The 27,471-nt window shown below is 41.6% G+C and overlaps 1 protein-coding gene across 1 annotated transcript in view; it reads right to left on the reverse strand.

Moving 5' to 3' along the window:
• Positions 1–16,602: 16,602 nt before the first annotated feature.
• The window catches only part of GLDC (glycine decarboxylase), a 66,915-nt gene continuing 56,046 nt past the window's right edge, over positions 16,603–27,471 (reverse strand). The window contains exons 21-24 of the mRNA XM_073635200.1: positions 26,664–26,759; positions 25,867–26,039; positions 24,443–24,523; positions 16,603–17,385 (exon numbers count right to left, since the gene is read on the reverse strand). Coding sequence (XP_073491301.1) covers positions 17,242–17,385; positions 24,443–24,523; positions 25,867–26,039; positions 26,664–26,759 — 494 coding nt within the window. The 3' untranslated portion in view covers positions 16,603–17,241. The remainder of the gene's footprint in view (positions 17,386–24,442; positions 24,524–25,866; positions 26,040–26,663; positions 26,760–27,471) is intronic.

Consider the following 27,471-nt stretch of genomic DNA (forward strand, 5'->3'; position numbering starts at 1 on the left):
AAAAAGTACCAAATCGGAAGTAGCACCGAATCTTAAAACTGCGGACTTTAAAGCCTTGAGGGACTTGAATTTTCTACTACAGGAGAATAACATCAGTGAGGATCTGTGGGAGGAAGAACTAAGAAGTGGGGGAAGCGATGAGGAGGAATTTGAAGAAGACAACACTCAATCGAAGCTATACACAAAACAATTTAAAAAGAAATCACATAAATTTCCACCGCTAAACCTCAATCCAGCAATAGCATTATTTGTAAACCAGACAACCAAAGAAATTGAAAAACTAGGTATGAAAACAACCAAAAATAATCTTAGTCCAGAACTCCGACATGCTCTCAACACTCTTAAGAATGATATGAGTATCAAAATAAAGGCATCAGACAAAGGGGGAAACATTGTCCTTATGGACAATGAGGATTATGAAAAAATGTGCCTTGACATCCTTAATAACACCAAATGTTACAAAAAAATCTCTCCGTCAGTAGTGGAGAGATTTAATCAGGAATTTTTTCACCTGGTGGATGCATCGTTCAACGAAGGTGCCATCAACAAGGAGATGTGGGAATTTATTAGAACGCAGCACCCCCGCTCACCCACATTTTATGCCCTGCCAAAGGTACATAAGAGATTAGATCATCCACCAGGCAGGCCAATCATCTCTGGTAATGGCTCCATTACGGAAGGCATTAGCCAAATAATAGATTACTATCTTAGACCCCACGTGATGGACTTGCCTTCCTACACCAGAGACACGATCCATCTATTGCAGATCTTAGACAACTTGGTTATCCCCGATTCCGCTTTGCTGGTCACCATCGATGTGGAGTCTCTTTATAACAGCATTCCACACGATGCAGGAGTAGCAGCTGTTGAACGGGTGTTGAGGCAACGAGCAACCACTGATTGGAAGTTCAATGCCTTCATACTCCAAATGCTGGAATTTATTTTGAAGCATAATACCTTCATGTTCAAAGGCTCCCACTAACTCCAGGTGCAGGGGGTGGCTATGGGGACGTGCTGTGCACCCTCATACGCCAACCTGTACCTGGGGGAGTGGGAGAAGGACTTTCTACTGGGAGAGGGATCGTCTGTGTACTCTGACCACATCTGTATGTGGCAGAGGTACATAGACGATATTTCTATTGTCTGGGACGGTCCTGTAGATGCACTCAGGGATTGCCTAAGTGCTATGAACCGAAACAGCTTTAACCTTTTCTTCACCATGACCTATGACCCTAAGGAGGTTAATTTCTTGGATATCACCATTCTCAAAAATCGGACTGGAGGACTCTCGAGTAAACTTTATAGGAAAGAGACAGCGGGGAATACTCTGCTACATGCAGACAGTTTTCATCCGGACCCCCTGAAAAAATCCATCCCCTTCAGTCAATTCCTAAGACTTAAAAGGAATTGCTGTACTCACGAGGACTTTCAACAGGAATCCAATGAATTGACAGCCAGACTGATGGAGAGAGGATATACCAAAACAACCCTCAAGAAAGCGTTCAATCATGTAAAAAATATGGATAGACATAAAATAATCTTCAAGAAGAAAGCCCATAAGAAGGAAGACAACACGACCAGAATCATTATGAGATTTTCAAACGAACATCAAGAAATAAGAAAGATCATCTCCAAACACTGGTCAATTCTTACAGAAGATCCGATTTTAGGGAGTCTAGTTACTTCTAGACCCCAAATTACTTACAAAAAATCGGGCGCCATAGGAAATATGCTCACTCAAAGTGAGTATAAAGGCAGTACAAGAGGAGATCCCTGTAAGACCTGGGGTACATATCCATGCGGAAAATGTTCACAGTGTGGAGTTATAGGCAAGAGAACCAGAATTACTCTACCTAGTGGTGAAGACTTTCAGCTTCGACATTTTGCAAATTGCAGAACACGGGGAGCCATCTATTTAATGCAATGCCAATGTGGAGCCTTCTATGTCGGGAAGACCCGACAGGAATTTACCAAGAGAGTAGAAAAACATATACATAGTATGAGTATTAGCAATCTATATTTACCATTAGGCAGACATGTAGCCAAACAACATAATTACAGAATGCCAAGGGTCAACTTCACAGTGTTAGACAGACTTCATATACCCACCAGGGGGGGAGACTGGAACAAGATCCTGCTCCAGCGCGAAATGCGTTGGATCAGGCGTCTCAGGGCCACCACCCCCCCTGGTTTAAATGAGGTAGAGAGTTTTAGGCCCTTTTTGGAGGGCTTTGGATCCGGTAAAAGTGACTAGGGTACTCCCTTCACTCCCTTGGTTAGACATACTATTCTTTCATGTAGCACCATGGGCGGGACTTATCTCATTCTCCCCGTGGGGAATCCTTTACTCACCCCTTATGCATATCCAGGCAAAAGATTGAGATTGTTTCACCCTGGGGGGTTTCAAATGTATCAGTATCGTTTATTTATACTTTTGATAATTATTATTTGTCATGTAAAATTTGTAAATTTGATCATTTTGATCCTCCAGTTTGGGCCAGTATTTGAGGCCCCTGCAGGATCTAATTATGTGATGTAATTTAATTTTACCCCCTTTTTTTCGGATTATCTATACAAAAAAATTCTTTAGTATTGCTTCTTATGTCCTTCCGTGACATCTCCGCGTGATCCACCATGCCGATTGGGATAGTCCCTCGCAATCCTTCAGGTAGTTTTCCGTGTCCTATACCTACCCGACACAGGAGGGCCCCACTGTAACATGTACGGTGGGGCCACCCCTTCTCCCTGGCCTTTCATCAGGCAGGGACCTCTGTGTCGGTGGTTACTAGTCCAAAAAATCCCCCCCTTCCCCCACTGGGGACAGGGGACCATATGTAGCTTATTTCATACAATTACTCAGTCCAATGCAGTCCAACTTGATTCCCTTTCCCCTTCCCCCTTTCCTTCCCCCCCCCCCCGGTTCTCTCTCCTTCCCTCTCTATTCCATTTCTCTCCTGCATTGGATCAGGATATTGTTCTACCTTCATTTTTTCCCAGAACCCCATGCTGCGGAAAAAAAGTCACTACATTCTCTTGATGTGGTGAGAGCAGTCAAAAACTATTTAACCGCTTGCCGACCGCCGCACGAACATTTACGTCGGCAGAATGGCACGGACAGGCAAATGGGCGTACAGGTACGTCCCTTTAAATTTGCTGCCAGGGGCGCGCGTGCGACCCTGCCGCGAGCTCCGTGAGTGTGATCGCAGGTCCCACGGACTCGATGTCGTGATCGCGATCGTCTCACGGAGAGGAAGAATGGGGAAATGCTGATGTAAACAAGCATTTCCCCGTTCTGCCTAGTGACACTGACACTGATCACAGCTCCCTGTAATCGGGAGTGGTGATCAGTGTCGTGTCACACATAGCCCATCCCCCCTACAGTTAGAATCACTCCCTAGGACACACTTAACCCCTGCAGCGCCCCCTCCTGGTTAACCCCTTCACTGTCAGTCACATTTACACAGTAATCAATGCATTTTTAATCGCACTCATCGCTGTATAAACGTGAATGGTCCCAAAATAGCTCCAAAAGTGTCCAATCTGTCTTATAATGTCACAGTCATGATAAAAAAATCCCTGATCGCCACCATTACTAGTAAAAAAAAAAAAAATATTAATAAAAATGCCATAAAACTATCCCCTATTTTGTAGACGCTATAACTTTTTTTTACCAAAAATATGTAGAAGAATAGGTATTGGTGTTTTTTTTATATATTTTTTGGGGATATTTATTATAGCAAAAAGTTAAAAATAATGCGTTTTTTTTTCAAAATTGTCATTCCTTTTTTGTTTATAGCGCAAAAAATAAAAACCAAACAGGTGATCAAATACCACCAAAAGAAAGCTCTATTTGTGGGGAAAAAAGTACGTCAATTTTGTTTGGGAGCCACGTCACAGAACCGCGCAATTGTCAGTTAAAGCGACGCATTACCGAATCGCAAAAAGTGCTCTGGTCTTTGGCCAGCCAAATGCATCGGGGCTTAAGTGGTTAAGAACGACTGTTCAGAATCGAAAAACAGATGTTTTGTTTGTGTTGCCTTAAGGTCCTAAAAGAGGAAGAGGGCCACTAAGGTGGTTAATGTAGATGGAGTTTTTGAACTCTACAGAGAGGATGAGGGAGACCTGGGTGGGTTATTTATGAGGTTAAAGAATCTGTTGATATCAGAAACCCACACCAAGTGGGATATAGCCTACTTGGAAACATATATTAAGAATTCAATGGTTCCTAGGAGCCTTAGATGGGAGATCTCCCCCCAAAAAGGAGAAACTGACCTCGAGGAATGGTTTAACTACCTAAACAAAGCTGGTGTGGCTTTTCTCAGATTCTTGATAGATAGGAAAAATGTCAAACTAACTAAATTAGACACTGAAATCAAGTCTATTAAAGATAAACTTATCCCTATGAAAGATAGTAAAGAGTATAAGGAAAAAAAATCTGAATCTTTTGATTTTGATTTTGGAAAAAGAGGATGAAGACCAAAGAAATAAAAAAAAAAAAGAAAAAATATAATCGAGACCTATTGGACTATCAGAATAGCATCGTGCTCGAATGGCAGAAGAAATTGATAAATGAACAGTCCACTCAGAACAATGTAGAGATGGACGTAGCATTACTAGGAGGGGTGGGTAATGTGGGTAATACACCATATCCTATCAAGCCCCAGGTATTCAATCCAATTAAAAAGAATGGGGGGAACATCAAACCCCAGAGGGATGGCAGGCATAACTCATATCAGTCTCCTCATAGACCTAATGTGAATAGGGTGGGTTCTATCCAACAAGGACCACAACAATCATTGGGCTATATTAAATCACACTATGCACAAAATAATGGGCCCCAATACCAACATCCTCCATTTTGGCAAAGGGGCCCTCCTCCATACAGGGGACGTGGCTCTTTTAACCATAACCGAGGGCGTGATTATAAAAGTGGTGGCTCTGACTGGTGGAGGAATACTACCAGTCATGAGTCTAACCATTGCCCCCCCTTTAGGGAATATCACGATTCCAATTGGGGATCGAATGTTCTGATTTATAACAGTTTCTTTCCCCTTAGCGATAGAGATACGTTTGAAGATGATCATGTTTATAATAATATACCATACACCCAAGTGAGAGAAGGTCCTTCAAGTTCATCCTATGTGCCCCCTTCGCTTGACACACCCAATCCAGAAAGGTTATGGGGGTTCAGCCAGTTGGGGTTTTTCAAGGCCAAATCAGGGTGTAAAAAGACTTGTCGAAAGAAGCGAGGAGTCAGAGGGGGGAGGCGCCTACGAACAGCAGAAAAGGCCAAAAACATAATTGGCAATGGTATCTTTTTATTTTAAGTACTAAAATTCTTACAGATTCTGAAAAAAACGGTTTTGGACAAAGGGTTAAAGTTTGTACCGCCAAGAAGCCTGGACAAATTCCAGACTTACATGGATATACAAAAATTTGTGAGAAAATTAAATATTAAGAGATATCTGACGGTCTACCCCATTACTGGTAGGAGTAATCAGCCAAACAGTGATTATCTTCATTCGGGTTTGGCTAATGCCTCATTATTCAACCCCCCAGGAGCTTTAGCTCCATCTCTAAAAGTTTTTAGAGATGTGATGTTAAGAGATCTCAATTCTTTGGAAGTAAAAAAAGCTAAGAATTAAAAAATTATGCAGGAGGGTCTTGATTCCTTGTGTCATAACAAGGATCTTGTAATTAGACCGGCAGATAAGGGTGGTGGTATTGTGGTCCTTGACAAAAAGGATTACATGGCAAAAATGCATAGGATACTTGGGGACAGCAATACTTATAGCCCCCCTATCATCAGACCCTAAATCTGAATACACACGTGATTTGTCACGAATTGTATCTAAGGGATTGTCAGCAGGTATCCTATGCAAAAAGGAAAGTTTATTTTTGATACCTAAAGCACCTAGGACCCCAACAATCTATTACTTACCCAAGATCCATAAGGATCCTATCTGCCCCCCAGGGCACCCTATTGTAAGTGGAATCGATTCACTGACGTCCCAGGTGGGCAGATACATTGATTTTTATCTACAGCCTCTTGTCCGCCAAATGCCTTCGTTTGTCAAAGACTCTAGGCCTGTATTAAATATTTTGTCTGGTATAAATATGAAATCAGGAAAACTGCTGGCAACAGCCGATGTTACCTCCCTCTATACTGTAATACCACACGATGCAGCAACCCAAAATTATTTTTGGTTTGGTAATCAGCTTTATAAACAGAGTAGGGGGGGTTGCTATGGGGGCTAAGTATGCCCCTAGCCTGGCTAATTTTATTTATGGCCAGGTGGGAGGAGGATGTCATCTATGCCCAGGACATACCCCAATTGATCCTGTGGATTCGTTACATAGATGACATCCTCCTCCTATGGAAGGGTGATGCCTTATCCCTTCAGTCATTCATGGCCTTTCTTAATAATAACCAGAGAGGCATTGAGTTAAAGTATGAAATGAGCCCAACTGAAAAAACATTTTTTGACTTGAAAATTAGGGTGGAGGAGATAAACTCAATACTTCAACTTACTTTAAGCCTACGGACAGGAACTCATTCATCCCCACTAGTAGTTGCCACCATAGGCCCTTGCTCGGATCAGTTCCGAAAAGCCAATACATGAGGCTTAAGAGGAACTGTTCTAGGGAGGATGTCTTTTTGGAACAAGCTGAGATTCTTACCCAGATATTTTTAGAGAAGGGCTACACCAAGGACAACTTAATGACTGCTCTAGACTCTGTAAAAAAACTAAATAGAGCTGTGTGTAAAATTCACCCCAGAACTTGGATAGGTCTTCAACAACAGTCCCCTTCCTGACTACTTATTCATTGCAACATAGAAATATTAGGCAACTAGTATCCAGACATTGGCACATTGTTTGCAACGATCGGGTGCTTGGTAATATCTTACCAGAAAAACCCCAGGTGGTCTTCAGAGGGGCATCCTCGTTGGGGAATAGGGTGGCTCCCAATATTCTCAATCCACCCAAAAAAAATGTGAGTTTTTTTGACCAGTTAACAGGTTATTATAAATGCCTTAGGTGTAGGGTTTGCTCACTTAATAGTTGCACCCATAGGAGAACTACCAGTTTTTTGTCCACTAGTACTCAAATACGATTTTGATATTAAACTATTCATTACCTGTTCTTCAACTGTGGTATATTTACTTCAGTGTCCGTGTGGATTACAGTATATAGGGCGGACTAAACGCCTTCTACAGGTCAGGTTAAATGAACACATTACGAACATCAAATCAGGATTTAAGAAACATTCAGTATCCAAACACTACCTGTTAGTACATAAGAAGGACCCTTCAAATACCCTTTTTATGGGTATTGATAAATTTAGACCGAATTGGCGTGGCAGTTCTCTTGTGACAGAGATCTCTAAACTTGAAATGTCATGGATACATAAAGCCCTATGGGCTCAATACTGATGTGGACGTGAATGCCTTCATTGACAATTCTTAGGTTGGACTTACTGTAAACTTGGTCTGAGACACATATGTGGGGTTCTGCACACATGTTTTCCAATATATGCCTATGTACAGATCATATTAATGCTGGGTGCATAGGCATATATATTTGATTGGGTGATTAGATTTAATTATTTATTTTAATTTTATTTTTATTTTTATAAAAATAATTATTTTTCATATGGACTATTATTATTTTTCAAAATTTTCTAGGTTTATATATAATTTTTTCACTTTATGAGTTTTTTAAAATAATTTATATGATGAATACTTTTCATGTGCGTTATATAAATTATTTTTCACAATAACTATTATTTATTTATTAACATTTTTTGTATTAATTGTTGTTTATATACATCTTCTGGTAACTAATATTGCTATGGAGATGTACCATTTTCACACATACACTCACTATACAGGGGTTTGTTACCTTTGTGCTTATAATTAACATTAGATTCATGTTTTTTATAATCACTTTATCCAGTAATTTTCAGGTTTATAGATTCCCCCAATATATTCATTGATTAGGTGGATTTAGCCTTCAATTTCGTGTTTTGCCTAAATTCCGTTTTTGAATGTCGTATGGTCTTGTTTTTAAATTTAGTATAGTAGTAAGGGCTGCCCATGATTAAGATGGCAGCTATTGACTCACATCCATGACTCAGACCGAGGTGTGGTTCCATAAAAGGTGGTGACTCAGCACGCTGCTGTTCCCCATTGATAATGTTAGTTATGACGAAACGCCTCTGAGGAGGTACGTGCTGACGTCACCGTCCTTGTCGAGGAGGACGGGAGCTTTTGAAATTTGCCGGCCGGCTTACATTTTATGCATGAATTTTATCTCTTTTTGTAAGTGTATTCCTTATTTTATTAAATCAGTGTTGATGGTATTACGCTATAGTGTTTTATATCTTCCCTTGGGTCATTTATGGTCTGACGGTCCCTTTTGTCCCACGCTGTGAGCGCCATATAGCGTCCATCATTCAAGTGATTATTTTGGGTTCAGCTGACATCTTGCCTTTCCAAAGGAGACATCTGCCTGTTTTTTTCCAGCATCTGGTAAGGAGGCCCTCCGTGTGGTGATGGGACACTTTTAGTTGCTCTTTTCACAAGGTGGCGTTTATCCTTTCCTGGCGTGGTCACAATGTTAGGTTTTTTTGTATCTATTGTGCACAATTCATAATTTTTACAGTATTACGCTATGATGAATTTTTATTGTTTAACATATACCGATATTTGTGGAACCTATGCATATCTGCTTTGAGAGGATTCCAAACGTCTTGGTTCATCTCACAAGATCTACAATCCAAGCTGGGGTTATGGCCATACGCACGTTTTGGCTTACAATTTGGTAAGCATGCATTTCACATGGTGATAATTTTACGTGAACCACTGACTGGCAATTAATTATCTGCATCATCGGTCCAATAATTGGGACTTTCAATTATTCATCCATTTTTAATGCAATTTTTTTTCACTATGGACTTTATTTAGCGCATTTTTTTCCCCTTTATTTATGTTTATGCTTATCCCATATTAATTGCAGCTTTTTTGGGATTTGTCCACCCTTATTGTTCACTGGTCTAGCGCAGTTTTCTTTCCCTCCATACCTAAAAGAGGACAGGCAGCATCGAAATCTACTATTTCTAAATGTATTCGACAAGTGATTGTTCAAGCTTATGGTTTAAGGAGGAAAGTTCCACCTTTTCATATTAAAGCACACCCCAGTAGGGCTGTTAGTGCTTCGTGGGGGTGCATCACCAAGCTTCCATGGTTCAAATCTGCAAGGCCTCAACTTGGTCTTCAGTCCATACATTCACCAGATTCTATTAGGTGAATGTAAAAAGGCATGAGGATATCGCCTTTGGGTGTAGTAGGCAGCAGTATAACTCCTCTAGTCTCATGTTGCCCTAATTCTGTTGTGTCTCCCTCCCCTCAGTTGGCATTGCTCTGGGGCATCCCACATAGTAATTACTATGGCTCTGTGTCCCGTGATGTTCGATAAGAAAATACAATTTTTATAACAGCTTACCTGTAAAATCCTTTTCTTTGAAGTACATCGCGGGACACAGAGGTCCCGCCCCTCTTTCTAGTATACATGTGTATTGCTTTACTACAAAAACTGAGGTACTCCCAAGTAGTGGGAGGGGTTATATAGGGAGTGAACTTCCTGTCTTAGGGTGTGCCAGTGTCCATCACCCGAAGGTGGCCTATAACCCACATAGTAATTACTATGGCTCTGTGTCCCGTGATGTACTTCAAAGGAAAGGATTTTACAGGTAAGCTGTTATAAAAATCCTATTTTTTGGCTCATTTTTCCAGAGACACACATAGGGCAGTCTGTTGATTTCAATAAACTGCGCTACGCGTGGCAAAGTATCTCATGGGACATGCCAACATGGTGCGAGTTGTGTTTTTTACTGCACGTTTTGCTGCGTATGTCACCCGTTTTTTCATCTGGAAAAATGTGTGTTTGCTTCTGTGGTGTGCGATTAACAATTAATGACACTAAAAGCGCAACTAGGTAATTTTAGGAGTATAAATGTGGCCATACACTATACAATTTGTACAAATTTAGATTTACCAAAACTATATAATAGGAGGACTCACCATCTATCCAATTGGGCAGGCCCTTGCACTACATTAAGGATGTCCTGTGGGCTGCATGCGGCCCAGGGAGTTTAGCATGGAGCCTAAGTCCTTCTGGAGAGACACTGGGAAAGCCAGACAAATGCACGTGTGGAGGGATGCAGGGATTCTGTGCAAACATAGTTAATGGGTGAAGGGTGTGTGCTAATTAGGTCAGCGGGTAAATTCCTGTGTCTTACTACCCTGTTTCCCCAAAAATAAGACCTAGCGTGATTGTCGGTGATGGCTGCAGTATAAGCCCTACCCCCCCAAATAAGCCCTACCCCGAAAAGACGACCTACAAGGACTTTAACTAGGGCTTACTTGGGGGCGGGGGGGTAGGGCTTATATTGCAGCCATCACCGACAATCACACTAGGTCTTATTTTCGGGGAAACAGGGTAGTTTCTCCATCATAAATCTATATATCGGCTCAGTTTGTTGTCGAACCAGGAAGCCAGGAGATCCATGTCCTGGTATTCCCCACCTGCAACAGAGGCTCTAAAACACCTCACGGTTAAAATGGTAGTAAAATCTGTACTACCGTTTGCATACCTCCCAACATTTTGAGATGGGAATGAGGGACACCTACTTTGCAAGCATATGTAGGTATAGGATATGCCCCCGACACACCCCCTTAAAGGAGAATTAACCAAAAAAATGGTTAATTAAATCCACAAGGACTTTTTTTTTTACCACTCCTATTCCTTTATATTGGCTTTTAAAATTTACAAATGCAGTAATTTGGAATTTGGATGAAAGTTTAGCACTGAGAAACACTTTTTGAAAGATAAAAAGCACATTTTATATGTAACTATATAGATCAGTCCAAAATGAGGGACAAATGAGGGGTAAAGAGGGACATTGCTCTAAATCGGGGACAGTTGGGAGCTATGCATTTGTACCTACAGGCAAGCTTATAGTTCGGCTTACCTGTAGGTACTGTGAATATCTCCTAAACTTGCACAGTTACTGGCACATGCTCTCTGAAGGTCTGGCACTGTATGCTTCAGAGCCCATGCCGTAAACGGCAGCTCCTGCACGATTGCGCCGGAGTGACGTCATCGCACCCCTGGCCACTCATGAACCTGGAGGACACACACCCGGAAGGAAGACCAGGGGATGCTGTCAGCCCTCTCAGCATTGACAGCACACTGCTGGAGGGCTTCGTTCTAAGGTAAGCCTCTCATAATGTGCTAGCATGCGATGCATACTTTTTGCCTTGCGGGGAATTTTTTTTTTTCCCTAACAACTGTGGTTTGCTATCGCTTTTAGAGACTATAATCCAGTCCAGTCCTGAGGTGCTTCAGAGCCTTGGTTGGGGAACGTCCAGACTTGGGCCTCTTGGCTTTCAGATTCAAACAACAAACTGAGGAAGTCTGCTTGCCAATTTTCCACACTTGGGATATACAGGGCTGAAACGTGAAGTTCCACCCAAGTCAGAATCATTATCTTTTTTTTAAGCTGAAACTTCTATAAATACTGTATATGATGCAGTCTGTCACTAGCGTTAACAAAGCAGTCATTGTTTATCAGAGTCCCTACTGTAACTTTAAGTGCTAGTTGATCCAGACTGGTTCCAACAGGGAACAGTCGAATTTCGGTCAAGCTAAGGTTGTTACCATTCCAGAGAAGTCTATCTAATGATCGACTTCTCAGACCAGCTTGCTGGAAAATTTTTCTATGATCAGCACTGTAGCTAATCAGCTGCAGCGCTGATCAGTACATTCTGAAGCAGGTGGAGGATTCCTCCAGCCACCTCTCATGTGGATGGGGTAATCAATTCCTTTTTTTTTTTTTTTTTTTTTTTTTTAATTATTATTAGCCCACTGGCTGAAAAACGGATCCATGTATGGCCAGCCTAGTCTGTTGATTTTCACCTTCCTTTAACACAGGGGTCCCCAACTCCCCAGGCTGAGAACCAGTGCCGGTCTGTGACCTGTTGAGGGCCAGGCTGCTCAGCGGGGGTTGATCTGTGTTGGCGGTCCCTCGTATTTCCGCCTGTCTGGTCAGCGGCGGGGGGGAGGTGAGCGACGGGCAAGCGAGTGAATCAGTGGCAGCTACTCTCCTCCTTCTGACACCCTGGGGCACAAAGAACACAAACATGTCTTGGGAAAACTCACCTCCTACCACGTGTAACGTGAGGAGAGATGAATTGATGCAGGCCCCTAATAATCTGAGGTGGAGCTTTGTACAGTGATCCACTTACTGATAGGGTTTTCATTGGAGTCTCTGTGCAGACAAAACTCTGCTAAGGATCCTTAGAGAGATTTGACCTTACAGAAATTCCTATTAAAACCCTATCAGTGAGTGGCAACCATATCACCCAGCCCCCATCGCCACCACTAATCTCTCCCCCAGCCCCTGGAAAAAATTGGCTGCCACAAAACTGGTCCCTGGCACCAAAAAGGTTGGGGACCACTGCTTTAACAGATCAAACAGTGCAGCAAAAGAGGGTTGAAACAAGCCATTTAACACTGATAGGGGTGCTTAACCTCTTAGCGTTGAGTGCATGCAAATATGTGGCCTCTCAGGGGGTGGGCCTTGGTGCCAAGCAGCCACATATTCACATTCATTAGTGCAAATAGAGCTGTGCCGAGAGTACACTCCCAGCACAGTTACCGGCGGCTAACGGAAAGCTCCCGATCGCCGCTTGCGAGGGCTGAGGGCTTTTAAAAGAACACAGGCTAACAGAGAATGCAAGTTTAAAGTGGTAGTAAACCTAAAAAATAAATAAATTGGGTCCCTGTAGGATATGCACCGCATATTAGCACATTATGACAGACTTACTTTAAAAACGAAGCCCTCCAGCGGCACACTGTCACTACAGCCAGGGCTTCCATCTTCATCCGGTCTTCCTACTGGCTTTGACCGTTTGAATGGCCAAGCTGTAATGACGTTGCAGGCGCAGCCCAGAGCTCTGAATGGATGGAGAGATTTACTTCACCCACAGGTAAACTTTATTATAAGCTTACCTGTAGGTATAAATCAAACAGGTAACTTTACTATCACTTTAAGCAAATGCAGACTGCATCAATTAGACTAAAATTATATCCTTAAAGATTGTAAGTTATGTATGCAGAATAGGACTCCTGTATCCATTCCTCAAATAAGAATAAAGGTACAATCCTCCTCAGCCCCAGCTGACTGTGCAGAAGCAACTGTATCCCCAAAAAATTAGAGAGACTTTGGAGGAGAGGGCATGGATGCATGCATGCAGTCCCTGCATTCTGAGTCAGCTATCATGGCTGCAATTTTGCTTAAAAACTCATAGTAGAGAATCCTCCCCCCGAATGGAACTGAGGAAAGTTACCCCTAAATGGATAAAGGAGGACTCTGAGGAGCATTGTGACTCATACAAGGGTCTGTGGGCTTGGCTATCAGATCAGGGCACTGGCAAGGGCCCCTGGATCATTGCCCGTGTGATTATGATCTGCCATGCTAGGTATAGAGAAAGATTGCCTACAAGGGTACTCCCACAACCACTGTTGAAGCAGGAAGGGTAATACCATCTGGGACCTGGGCATGGTAAGGCAGCAGGGAGCCCAGGTATCACAGGTATCATCAGGAGGATCATGGTCAGTGGCAGCTGGTGCTCAATTTTTTTTTTTGGGGGGGGGGGGGGGGGGGGGTTTGAAAACTGAAAAATGAAACTGTTAGTAATGCAGGACTGTAAATAGCCATTTATTAGGTGATGTATTATTACTGCTAGATAAAAAACTGTGCCCATCATATGCAGCCTTACTGTGCCCATCGCTGTAGGCCAATCACATCCATATTTCAAGTAAAAGAAAATAAAACCACACAACATAAGGTGTCCTCATCAGAGCTCCCTTTTGCATCAGGTGTCCCCATCAGAGTCCCTCTATAGATCAGGTGTCCCAATCAAAGTCCCCCTTTACAACAGGTGTCCCCATCAGCATCCCCCTATACATCAGGTGTGCTCATCAGAGTCCCTCTTTACATTAGATGTCTCCATCAGATGTCCCCCCTCCTCGTACTCACAGCAAGTCGCCTTCCATCCACCTTCGGACCAGCTGGGATGAGTCAGAGAAACCGGAAACGACAGCGTGAGACCCACCAATCACACACCACAGCAGGGAACAAAGTTATAGAGCAGGGATATGCAATTAGACCTACCTCCATCTGTTGCAGAATTACAAATACCATGAGGCATAGCAAGACTGACAGCCACAAGCATGACTCCCAGAGGCAGAGGCATGATGGGACTTGTAGTTTTGCAATAGCTGGAGGTCCGCTAATTGCATATCCCTGCTATAGAGGGAGTGTTCAGAGCACAGAGCTGAGTCCTGAGGACTTTCTAAAGGAAGCCAATAGAGCTTCTTGTTTGCAATCACATGATTGTAAACGCATCATGCTTCCCATAGCAGCTGCGTGTCCGGCACCCTGCACACACTTAAGAGCCATTGTTTTAAATTTTTTCCCCAGTGATTGCAGCACGTCATGCTTTCCATACACCTGTGTGTCCGATGAGTAGCTTTGGGGGGGGTTGGGGTCGGCGCTCCTGCACCCCCTATGGGCGGGTCACCACTGATCATGGTGCCGATCCAAACATGTATGTAATAGCACAATGGAAGTTCTCTTTAATGAGAGATAAGGGGTCTATTGGACTCCTAAAAATCTCCCCCTGCACTCCATTAAAAAGGTAATCAAGCCCAGATTGTACATAGCTGACAGACAACTAAGGAAATATACATACACTCAAATGCTGTAGCACCCGGGAGTATATGTAAATTACCTCAGCCGCAAGCTGCAAAATGAGTCCTTCCTGGCACTGCAGCAACTGAAGAAACATGCTTGATAAAAACACACACAACTGAGGCAGGCTGGGAGGGATTATACTGGGCTGTTCTTACAGATTTGTTTGCCATTGTCCAATCTCCTAAAGGCAGCAGTATAACAAAAAGTACCTAAAGTACTTTATCCTTTGTGCCTTAATTTTTATAATTACCATACAACTAATTTCTTTAAGTCCACTTGGGACAAAGGGGTTGACTTACAGCTTCTGTGTGCCAGTGTCACAACCTCCTGCAGGTGAAAGTAAAACCTGTTTCTGAATGCCGGTGTCCCTTAACGGCCTTTAAAAAATAGATTTTATGGCAAGTACAAAAATCATATTATTGAGATTCCATAAACTGTGTGCAGGGTACTTGTTATATGTCTAAACACTTCAAAACTGATCAGAAGTTTATAGTAGTTCAAACATAGCATGCTTCTGTTGATACTCAAAACTGGGTGGATGTTTTTGCAGCTAGCAAACAGCTGGCTGTCAAGGGGCTTAAGGGTGTTCAAAAACCCTATGCAGCTTTAAAAAAAAAAAAAAAAAATTAATTAAAGAAAAAAAAAAGTGTCTAGATAGCAATACCTGTAAGCTACTCTTATCCCCACAAGAAACTGTGTGCCCATTCCAGGACATTCCAACTGTTAGACACTTGTCCCCAGCATCCCAGGTTTGAGCACTCTCCCCCACCTACACCTGCGCTTTTAGCTCTTGACGCAGCATCATTGAGCTCCGCTGCTGCTACAAGAGAACGCACAAGGCACCGCAGTTTTTATGCAGTGGAGAGAAAAAATAAAACTGAATTGCCACCCTAATAATGCTGATATTTGTCTAGAATTGCAGGAAACTGCACAAAATGAAAAATGTTATTGGAATGCTGTTTTTTTTTTTTTTTTCTTTAAAGACTAAAAGCAAATCATGACAAACCAGAATTGGTAACATAAACTGAAATACAAAAAACATTATGATTTGCAGATGTGAATGTAATTGCATAAATTATTGCAAGATAGATAAATGAAAAATAGGTTTTAGGTATTGTAAGATTTTTGTTTATGCTTTTTTTACCCGCCAGATTCCCTTCCTGACAATGGCTCCAATATTTACTTTTCAGAAGTTTTAAAGTGCGAATTGCAATTTGCAATAGCAGGAGATTGTGACCGGCTCTCTATGGAGCCGGTTCACTTATCTTCGCTGCGGCTCCGGTGCGAACATGCACCGGGTTCTGTGCGTCTTTTGGTCCATTTCAGGTCCAAATTAAGCCAAAAATTTGTGCTGAAATCGGACCTGAAAAACAATGAATGGGGAGGTACCAGACCCCCGGCTGTGAGCTGCATCGGCTTAGATATGAAGCCAGCCTAAAGGTTCATGGACCTCAGTTGGTGTTCCATGTACAGCACTGAAAAGAACGCCTACTAATCAAACAATGATATTGGTAAGCAGGCTCAGGCCTTGGTAGGATTCCATAGCTGAAGTGAGAGTTTTGTAATATGTGACCCAAATGTAAGTATTAAAGTAAATAATTTACAGTCAAGTTTAAGAAAAACTCTGTCATATAGGGAGATCCCTGTACCACTAAGAATTACAACCAACAAAAACATGGATCTGTAAGAAATATATTTACATTGTCTGGACTTATACGCTGATCTAAATTGTTCGAATATTTACTTCTGTCTGAACTAAAAGAACAGTTTAACACAAAGTTTTAGAAACCAAATAAAGACTTTATTGACCACTGCAGAGAAAAGAGTTTGCATATTTACAACAATAATGGCTGTTAGATAAGGTGTCCTTAATTGCAGTACAGTAAACAGCAGTTGCCAAATCTATTTCCTCTCAAACATTCCTCAGTTAAATTGGAAAAGAAACTAACTTATTTAAAATATTGGTATTTGCTCATTACTATTTCTGCAGTGGAGTGATTATTAACAGTCATTGAGTTTATACACTGAAATGCACACCAAATGACAATATTTAAAAAATATATATTATATATACACATACATTTACTGTTCTTAAAAGGAAAACTGTTATGACTCAGCTACAGACTGCGATTGATGAAGTTCTTCTGAAAATGCTAATTGAATGGCTTCAGTACTCAATTACAAATAAGTACAGAGAAATTTTACATTATTGCTCCAAGTAAGGGATATACCATTGAATACCAAGTGTCAGCATGATAGCAAGGGTACTAGCATTTTTAGAAGAGCAGCAACGGTAGCCCCCATATTTCTTTCATGACAGGTTCCCATTAAATTCGGAAGGCATGAATGTTGCTCTCAGTATAGCTGAATGGCAGTTTTGTATTGGCAATTGGGACATAGTAGGAAGAGTTTGTAATGCTAGGAAGAAGCCCTCTTCTGTTCTGTGAATGGAGATTCATACACCTCCATAGGAGGACAAGTGCAGACCAAATGTTGATCACCGTAGATATCATCAATTCGAGCTATTGTGGGCCAGAATTTGCTCTCTGGCTTGACAAAAGGCTGGGAAAAAAAAGTATGCATTAACTATTCATCCCAAAAAGTCATTAAATCAAATTATATAAACCTGTGGTGTGTGTGTGTATATATGTGTTTATATCAATAATAAATTGTTTATACCTGTATGTTGTGATAGTTTAAAAAAAACAAAAACAAACTATTAGCTGGGAATTTTAACGATCGACTCTCCCTGCTGATACCATTGCTTGTGGAAGAGAATTCCACATCCTTACTGCTCGGACAGTAAAGAACCCTCTACACAGATTAGGGTTAAACCACTTCTCTTCCAATTTCACTGAATGGACACGTGTATTTTTAAACTCCCTTTCACTTCAAAGTTTTTCCCCTATGCTATGGTCACCAGTACGGTATTTGTATATCGCAATCATATCCCCTCTCAAGCAGCTCTTTTCCAGAGAGAATAAGTTCAATGCTTGTAGTCTTTCCCCATACAGTAGCGGAGATCCTCTAAGTCCCTTTATTAGCTTTGTTGCCCTTCTCTGAACTCTTTCCTAGTTCCAGCACATCCTTCTTGAGGACTGGTGCCCAGAACAGGATGGCTTACTTAAGATGTGGTCGGACCAGTTTCTTGTAGAGTTGGAGAATTATTGCTTTATCCCTGGAGTGAATCCCCTTTTTAATGCATGCAAATACTCTGTTGGCTTTGCTTGCAGCAGCTTGGCATTGCATGCCATTGCTAAGCCTGGCATCTACTAGGACCCCCAGATCTTTTTCCATCCTGGACTCCCCCAGAGGTTCTCCCTTTAGCGAATAACTTGCGTTCGTATTTTTAGCACCCAAATACATTACCTTACATTTTTCAACATTAAACCTCATTTGCCATGTAAAGTTGCCCACCCCATTTTTTTTATTTATTTATTTATTTATTTTAGGTCTTCTTGGAAGGTTTCCACATCCTGCGCGGAGGTTATTGCCCTGCTTAGCTTTGGACCATCAGCAAACTGAGATTGAGCCATTTATACCAACCTCTATATCATTTATGAAAACGTCAAATAGAATTGGTCTCAGGACTGATCCTTGGGGGACCCCACTTACCACACTGGACCAGCGTTTCTCAACTCCAGTCCTTAAGGTGCCCCAACAGGTCATGTTTTCAGGATTTCCCTCAGATGAAACAGCCATGTTAAATTACTAAGGCAGTGAAACTGATCAAATTACCTGTGCCCAATAATGGAAAGCCTGAAAACATGGCCTGTTGGGGCGCCTTGCGGACTGGAGTTGAGAAACACTTCACTGGACCATTCCAAGTACTCGCTATTTATCACCATTCTTTGGACCAGCGCCTGTAGCCAGTTTTCAATCCAGGTACATACCCTTTGGTAGATGTCAAAAGGCCAAAGTTTTATAACGTAAACGTTTGTGGGGAACTGTATCAAATGCCTTTGCAAAATCCAGATATACACCACACCCACAGGCCTGCCATCTAGACGGCAGCTCACTTCCTCATGGAATGTTAATAGATTGGTCTGGCAAGACCGATCCTTCAGAAATTCAGTCTGATTATTACCAATACTGTTTTCATGAGCAAATTAGTGGATATATTCCCTTATCATCCCCTCCAATAGCTTACAGACTATTGATGTTGGGCTGGCAGGCCTGTACAACCCCTGGCAAAAATTATGGAATCACCAGTCCCTGAGGATGTTCCATCAGTTGTTTATTGTTGTAGAAAAAAAGCAGATCACAGACATGGCCAAAAACTAAAGGCATTTCAAATGGCAACTTTCTGGCTTTAAGAAACACTAAAAGAAATCAAGAAAAATAATTGTGGTGGCCAGTAACAGTTAGATTTATAGAACAAGCACAGGGAATAAATTATGGAATCACCCTGTAATTTTTTATTACTAACACCTGCATCAGATTAAATCTGCTTGTTAGTATGTAGGTAAAGAGGGTAAATCATCACGCAGTGTTGCACAAGATGTTGGTTGTTCACAGTCGGCTGTGTCTAAAACATGGACCAAATACAAACATGGGAAGGTGGTTAAAGGCAAGCATACTGGTAGACCAAGGAAGACATCAAAGCGTCAAGACAGAAAACTTAAAGCAATATGCCTTGAAAACAGAAAATGTACAACAAAACAAATGAGGAACAAATGGGAGGAAACTGGAGTCAACATCTGTGACCGAACTGTATGAAACCGCCTAAAGGAAATGGGATTTACATACAGAAAAGCTAAAAGAAAGCCATCTCTAACACCTAAACACAAAAAAAAAAAAAGAAGGTTACAATGGTCTAAGGAAAGGCAATCGTGGACTGTGGATGATTGGAAGAAAGTCATATTCAGTGATGAATCTCGAATCTGCATTGGGCAAGGTGATGATGCTGGAACTTTTGTTTGGTGCCGTTCCAATGAGATTTATGCAGACGACTGTCTGAAGAAAACATGCAAATTTCCACAGTCAATTATGATATGGGGCTGCATGTCAGGTAAAGGCACTGGGGAGATGGCTGTCATTAAATCTTCAATAAATGCACAGGTTTACATTGAAATTTTGGACACTTTTCTTACACCATCTACTGAAAGGATGTTTGGGGATGATGAAATCATTTATCGAGATAATGCATCTTGCCATAGAGCAAAAACTGTGAAAAAAATCCTTGAAGAAAGACACATAAGGTCAATGTCATGGCCTGCAAACAGTCTGGAACTCAATCCAATTGAAAATCTGTGGTGGAAGTTAAAGAAAATGGTCCATGACAAGGCTCCAACCTGCAAAGATGATTTGGCAACAGCAATCAGAGAAGGCTGGAGCCAGATTGATGAAGAGTACTGTTTATCACTCAATGCCCCAGAGACTGCAAGCAGTTATAAAAGCCAGAGGTGGTGCAACAAAGTACTAGTGATGTGTTGGAGTGTTATTTTGTTTGTTTGTTTTTCATGATTCCATAATTTTTTCCTCAGAGTTGAGAGATGCCATAATTTATTTCCTGTGCTTGTTCTATAAATTTAACTGTTACTGGCCACCGCAATTATTTTTCTTGATTTCTTTTAGTGTTTCTTAAAGCCAGAAAGTTGCCATTTGAAATGCCTTTAGTTTTTGGCCATGTCTGTGATCTGCTTTTTTCTACAACAATAAACAACTGAAGGAACATCCTTAGGGACTGGTGATTCCATAATTTTTGCCAGGGGTTGTAGTTTCCAGGGATATATTACAGTCCTTTTTTAAATATTGGTACCACATTGGCTTTTCTCCAATCGGCTGGTACCATTCCAGTCAGTAAAATGTCCATAAATATTAGGAACAATGGTCTAGCTATCACCTGACTGAGTTCCTTAAGGACCCTCAGGTGTAAGCCATCTGGTCCTGGTGAACTAAGTCTTTCAAGTCCATTTCTGATACTAGCTTCTGTTAGCCACGAGGGTACATTCTGTGATGTATTATTAATGTTACAGTCTTGGTTACTATATCCCCCTTTTTCGTTCATGAAAACCAAGAAGAATGCATTTAAAACCTTTGCATTCTCTGTCTTTCGTAACAAAATATGCCCTGGCTTTACTTTCTTACTGTTAATATATTTTAAAAAATTTGTTGGGATTTTTTTTTTTTACTCTCCACTATGTGCCTTTCGTGGTCTATTTTAGCTGCCGTGATTGCGCTCGTACATTTATTACATTCCTTGTATGGTTAGAATGTTGATAATGACCCCCACAGCCTTCTAATTTTATGAAGGCCTTTGCTTTTATATGCATTTTTAGGTTAGAGTTTAGCCACCCAGGTTTAATTTTAGCTCTTTTATACTTATTGCCCATTGGGATGCACTGGCCAATCCCTTTATTTATTATGCTCTTAAAGCACTCCCATTTTTCCTCAGTGTTCCTTGTTCCTAGGATTTTATCCCATTCAGTATCGTGTAGCAACGAGTGCAGTTTAGGAAAGTTGGCTCTTTTAATATACAGTGTTTTTGTATTACCCTTGTGCTTCCTTTTTCTGTGATTTATAATGAATGTATTTAACCTGTGATCGCGTTTCCTAAGTTGCGCCGAATTTCCACATCAGCGATCATATCTGTGTGGTTTGTAATGAGTAGGTATAGTAATGCATTGTCTCTTGTTGGTGCATTCACCAACTGACCCATGAAATTGTCCTGTAAGACATTTAGGAAAAGCCTTTGATAAATAGGCAGATTCTTCCTTCAGTCGATATCTGGATAATTAAAATCCCCCATGATAATGACATTGCCCTGCCTTGCCGCCCTTCCTAGTTGTGATAGGAGGTCAGACTCCTCCTCCTCCCTCAGGTTAGGGGGCCTGTAGCATACACCCACTATTACTTTCTTATTATTTTTCCCTCTATAGAGCTCCACCCACAAGGATTCCACCTCCTCCCTTGCCGCATTAGTAATGTTGACCCTCGCGTTAACTTGCAAATCATTCTCGATGTACAGGCATACCTCTTTCCTACCCTCTCGGTCCCTACGATATAAGGCATACCCCTGAATGGTTGCCAGTCAATCATGTGAGTTGTCTAACCAAGTTTCTGGAATTCCCACAAAATCGAAATCCACCTCTTATATTAGCAGCTCCAGTTCTCCCATTTTATTAGCTAGACTTCTTGCATTGGTGTACAAGCCTAGTAATTTTGTCCTGTCGTATAAGATTTCCTTGTTAGTTGTTATAAAGCTGGTCTTGGAATTTGCCAACTTACTTACCTTGTGTTTAGGCATTCTAGTCACCCTACCACTAATGCCCCCATAATTAGCTGCTGAATCTTGCTCAATGCTGGCTAACATTACATCTGGACCTTCCCCCCCCCCCCCCCCACACCTAGTTTAAAAGCCTCTCTAACTTTTGGGCCATCTTCTCTCCCAGCAAAGCTGCGCCCTCCCCATTTGGGGGCAGTCTGTCCCTGCTAAAAAATGTCGGAAGCCGACTGAGCAGTTCTCCAGGAACGCAAAACCCTCCTTCCTACACCAGTTCCTCAGCCACTTGTTAATTTCCCTAATCTCCTGCACCCCTCGGGTGTGGTGTTAGCACTTCTGCCTTGCAGCACTAAAGTCCTCAGTTTGAATCCCAACTAGGGCACTACCTGTAAGATATATATAATTTTAAATGAGCAGTGATTTGATTTTTAAAGTGACAGCCTAAAAATGAAAAATATAGTGGCGGGGGGGGGGGGGGGGGGCAGTAATGCAATCAAATAGACTCAACCGCCACTACACTGATGCCATCTGAACTGTCTCTACTCTAGCTATACACTAATGTAAAGATTACTGACACGGTCTCACTATACTACACTGATACTATCTGAGCTGTCCCTACTCTACACTAAAGTATGTATGAATGACAGTCCCACTACACTACAGTGAAACTATCTGAGCTGTCCCAACTCTAGCTGCACACTATGCAAAGCTGAATGATGGTCCTCCTCACTACACTCACACTATACTAATATTCTACACTGACAATTGAAGCAAAATAGCACAGTATAGCACACAAACTAACAGCACTGAACAGAGCCCTGTTCTATCTCTCTCCACACCGAAATCACACTGAAAATGCCTGCCATTGAAAGAATAGTTTTATACTGTGGGGCAGGAATGAGCCATGACTGGATAAAGTCATGACGACAGTGCTGAGCCCTGATTGGCCAAAGCTTTCACTGCTGCAGCCAATCAGGGCTTGCAATGCACTGTTCAGCGCCACAATGCACGGTGGTTGGTCCGGGGGGGGGTGCGAACATACGGTCGAAGGACCCATTTGTTCAGCTGTCCGAACAGCGAAAGTTCGTCCCGAACCATTCGCCCATCCCTACTCTATTCCAGCACTGCGGTATCCTGGCGTATCCTCACCAGCCACAGACAACTTCACCCAGTCTTCTTCCAGGGACTAAGCTTTATTTCACTGGCCAACCAGAGATAAAGTCAGTCCCGTGCATACGCAGAAGCTCGTTCAGGAGCTGCATATGAGCAATTCGGTGTACAGTGTGGTTGGGCAGAAAAAAAAAAAAAAAAAAACACACCTTTTCGCCATTTTTTTTAGCTTATGGTTCCACTTTAGTTTGCTTGGGCCAAACTGGTCCAAAACAAAGCATTTCCATTACAGAATGATGCAGTCGCCGTAATGAACTATAGTAGCATTAGCTACATATATTAAGCGGCAGTCTGGTTTTTGCAGAATTATGGGAAATTTGCTGTCTGCTGCCTCTGACTAGCTGAGGCGGAGGGGCGGGCAGATGTCACATTCTCCAATCAGAGGAAGCCTTGAATTTGTTGTTAAAAATACAAAGCTGATCCTAAAAGGACAGAGAAGCACCCAGCTCTATTCTCTTATGCTGGAAGCAGGTGGAAAGAGCTCCACTTACTGTATGTAGCCTATGAAACTACAGTCCATTACTATGCACACAATGGCTGCATTGTTCTGTAATGGAAATTGAAATACAAACTAATTAAAGTGATAGTAAAGCTGGAATTTTGCTTTAAGGTTGGATGGGTTGTTCTAGTTAAAATTTTACTAAAAATTACCCATATGCACTGACATTAATGTTTGTATCTAGGCATTTGTTTTATCAACTATGCCTAGGGAGAAAGAAAGAAAACCTTTTTAAAGATGCAATAAAAGGTAATTGACTGATGGACTGAATCTGTTAATGACTGGGGTGTGATTGTTCAGTTTTAAAGTAGATCTTAATCCCAACTGCACAATATTTAGTGGGTTAAAGCATTGGTTTTTTTTTCATAAAGTATTTCACTATTCTTTTGGATCTCAGCACTGCGGATAACCTGAAACCTCTTTCTGCTTTTTTCCTGTCTATATACACGCTTTGCGTCATTTCTCTTAAAAGGACTTCCTGATGATGATGATAATAGTGGATCATGTAAAGGGGAACAAAACTGGGAAAGTAGAACCAACCATTTGATAACATGCAATGCTAAAGGAAATTGATACATACAAGTACTCATGTATGCACTTCTATAATGCTTTACCAATTTAGCAAGGTTTTTTTTTATTGCCAAATTGGGATTTCAGAAATGTAGTACCCTATAAAACAAATACTGGCTGGTAAAGTTACATGAGCTTTTATTTCTTAAATTTACCAATGGAAATGCAGCCACTTCTCTAGTGTATGGTCGATCCCAACTGGAAGATGCAATGCATGTCAATGTGTGTGGTGACATCTGCACAAAAGAGAAGATGAAAATAACTATGCAACACCATTCATTTATTCAGTCAATACAGCAAAACTTGAAAAAAAAAAAAAGTTATTCAATACACATATTTCACAACAACAATAGATTATGTTTAACAGATCAAATAATAACTGTATTTCTTCATACAAGAAATCTAAATGTATAGTAGTCACTACAAAAAACTTAGGGGGCAATACAGTTCACATGTGTGGTGTATTATTTCCAACACTAGATACACATACATATACACACACACACACACACACACACACACCTCTCAAGTGGCATGTGTTTTCCCAATGAGTTGCGTCAGTCAAAAAACTGTTTTAAGGACATGGCATCCCACTTTCATTTAACAGAAAGTTCACATGCACATTAGTTGCCCATGCAGGGGTTTCTTCCACACAGAAACCAAACAATGAAAATGCTAAGCCACCAGGCTCGCTTGTTGGCAACACCGCTACTCCTCTTACCAGTCCCTCTGACTGTGTTGTCCAGCTCTCCTGGATCACTTGGCTCTTAGCTTTTAGTTGCAGCACCCTACTGCATGGCCCACTTCTGGCCTATGGATTGGGGTCCTCCTGACACCCTGGTCAGAGCCGATGTGACTCCTGAAACAAGACTTCCTGTCTCTTGGCTTCTGGCTGGGCCCCCTGACCCCTGGGCGAAACCTGCTGTCTCCCAAACTGGGAGCCCTGAGCTATATCATCAGACCTGAGTATGCAACAACCATGCACACCTGCATACTCACACAGACTGTGCAGACGCTAATCTGTGTTTCCTAATAGCAGTGGTTTCTAGCAGTCTCATGTAATGTGTCTCCAGTCTAAATCTGTAGACTGGAGATAGAACAGACCGAAAAGCCACTCTTGGCAAAAACTCACGAGAAAAGTCCTGAAACAGGTCTCACTCCTAGATCATTTTCAATCTCTGAACATCTCCTGTATCATATCTGCTATCCATCTCTTGCACCATGTCTGCAGTCTGACCATTTCCTGTATCATGTTGGCATTGTCTGACCACCTCTTATAGCATGCCTATGATCCTTGATCATGTTGTGCGTCTGCAGTCTCCACCAGTGATTATTAACTGAATTTTATGTGTAGCCCTTTGGTGATGTCGGGGTCCACACTTGAGGCCCTCCATATTAGGAGACCATCAAAAGATTACACTAATCCACTATCTCTGAGTCTGAGGTAAACTGACCTCAGCACATAATTTGAAGTGTTCTAGAGGTTTCTACCCTGGCAATATGCATTATGATGACAAAAGTCTCTAGATGCAGTGGAAATTTAGGGTCCCAATGCTCAGACTTTACATGTACCAGTTACCTTTAGGGGATTTATCCTGGAGTCCATTCTTCCTTCCTCAACATCCGCTATTTCCTGTCTTATATTGATCATGGCATCACAAAAACGGTCTAGCTCAGCTTTGTCTTCAGACTCGGTTGGTTCAATCATAAGAGTACCTGCCACTGGCCAGGACATTGTGGGAGCATGGAAACCTGAAATAACATTGATATTACTGAACAGCATGTAACAGAACACCTTCTTACAGGTGCAAAGAACTGACCTGAACTTCGAAAAAGAACCCCAAGACGGGCTTTTATCTGCTAGCTAGCATGACCTTTAGCTAGCATAACACACCTCTAGTTAGATTTGATAACCCATTTCCAAAAAGTTTACAAGGTTATATAATTCATAAATTGGATCATTTGTATTCTAAACAAAATTTCAGCCTAGGTCCCACTTCTATTAACCGTGGACCATCTCCACTATAGAGGAAGTCTATATGCAGGAAGACAATTGGATGTACAAAGGCGCTACGAACTGAAACCTTTAAGTGGAAAAACAGAACAATATATTTTGGCAGCAATACTTAGATTAATGCATAAAGGCAATCAATGGCAAATGTACTATCTTAAAGTCTTTAGGTTAGGCTTCATGTTTTTCAAATGATTTTGCCAGTAACTATTGATGCAGTTTTCAACTTTTGTTTTTACTTTAAACATTTATACAAGTATCATCTCCGTGCAGACCGATACATAAAGGGTTGCACAAACACCAGTAAAAACAGTTACAGTCAGGGGTACCCCAATATCACAGAAATTTTTTTTTTTTTAACTTACCATAGTCTTGCAGTCTTTTTGCAATATCAACAGCTTCAATGTTTGCAGACTTCTTGAAGGGTCTTACATCAAGAATAAATTCATGAGCCACACAACCTGCAACAGCATTTAAAATCCATAATTTAGATTTTAAGCATGTGTACTAAACAGTGTCTCTAAAGTTATAGAACATATATCAATATTTCTGTATTTATGTAGAGTCTGAAAGGAACTTTTTTAAATTGCTACTTATGAAGTACCATGACACTGTAAAATAATGTTAGGCTTTTCTTAGCGCTGAACGCCATATGTATGGAATGCTTATAAGGGAGCGGTTTTACCTGCCAAAAACAATTTGCATTTCTATCCATACATTGCTGCCATTTACACAGCACAACCAATTAGACGGCACCAAATCAGTTAAAAGTAGTATGGCCAAAGATTTTTTGGCCATATTTCTCTTCTGGGTCAAAGTCACGTATTTTTACACTCCTGTGACCCAGATTCAGCCATCAGCGAGCTGAAGCCTGTTGGCTGACATCACAGATCTAGTCCAGGCTCTGGAAGGATCCCAACTTTAGCCTAGGTTCACATTGCTGTGGGTTAGAAATCGTTCAGCTGAACTCACGCAATTTCAACCCAGCAATGCAGTGTGACTTTAGGGGCAATTTGAGACATTTTGGCAAGGTTTCTGCACAGATGTCTATACAAATCGCCCCCCTGAAGTCGCCAAGAAACTACTTTTGGGAACCGGTGTGGCACCGCACGGATTCAGACGGTGCCATTGCCGGGAATAGCTGCCGATTTGGCATGTGATTTGACAGGTCAA

Source organism: Aquarana catesbeiana, linkage group LG01, assembly GCF_042186555.1.
Source record: "Aquarana catesbeiana isolate 2022-GZ linkage group LG01, ASM4218655v1, whole genome shotgun sequence".
NCBI lineage: Eukaryota > Metazoa > Chordata > Amphibia > Anura > Ranidae > Aquarana > Aquarana catesbeiana.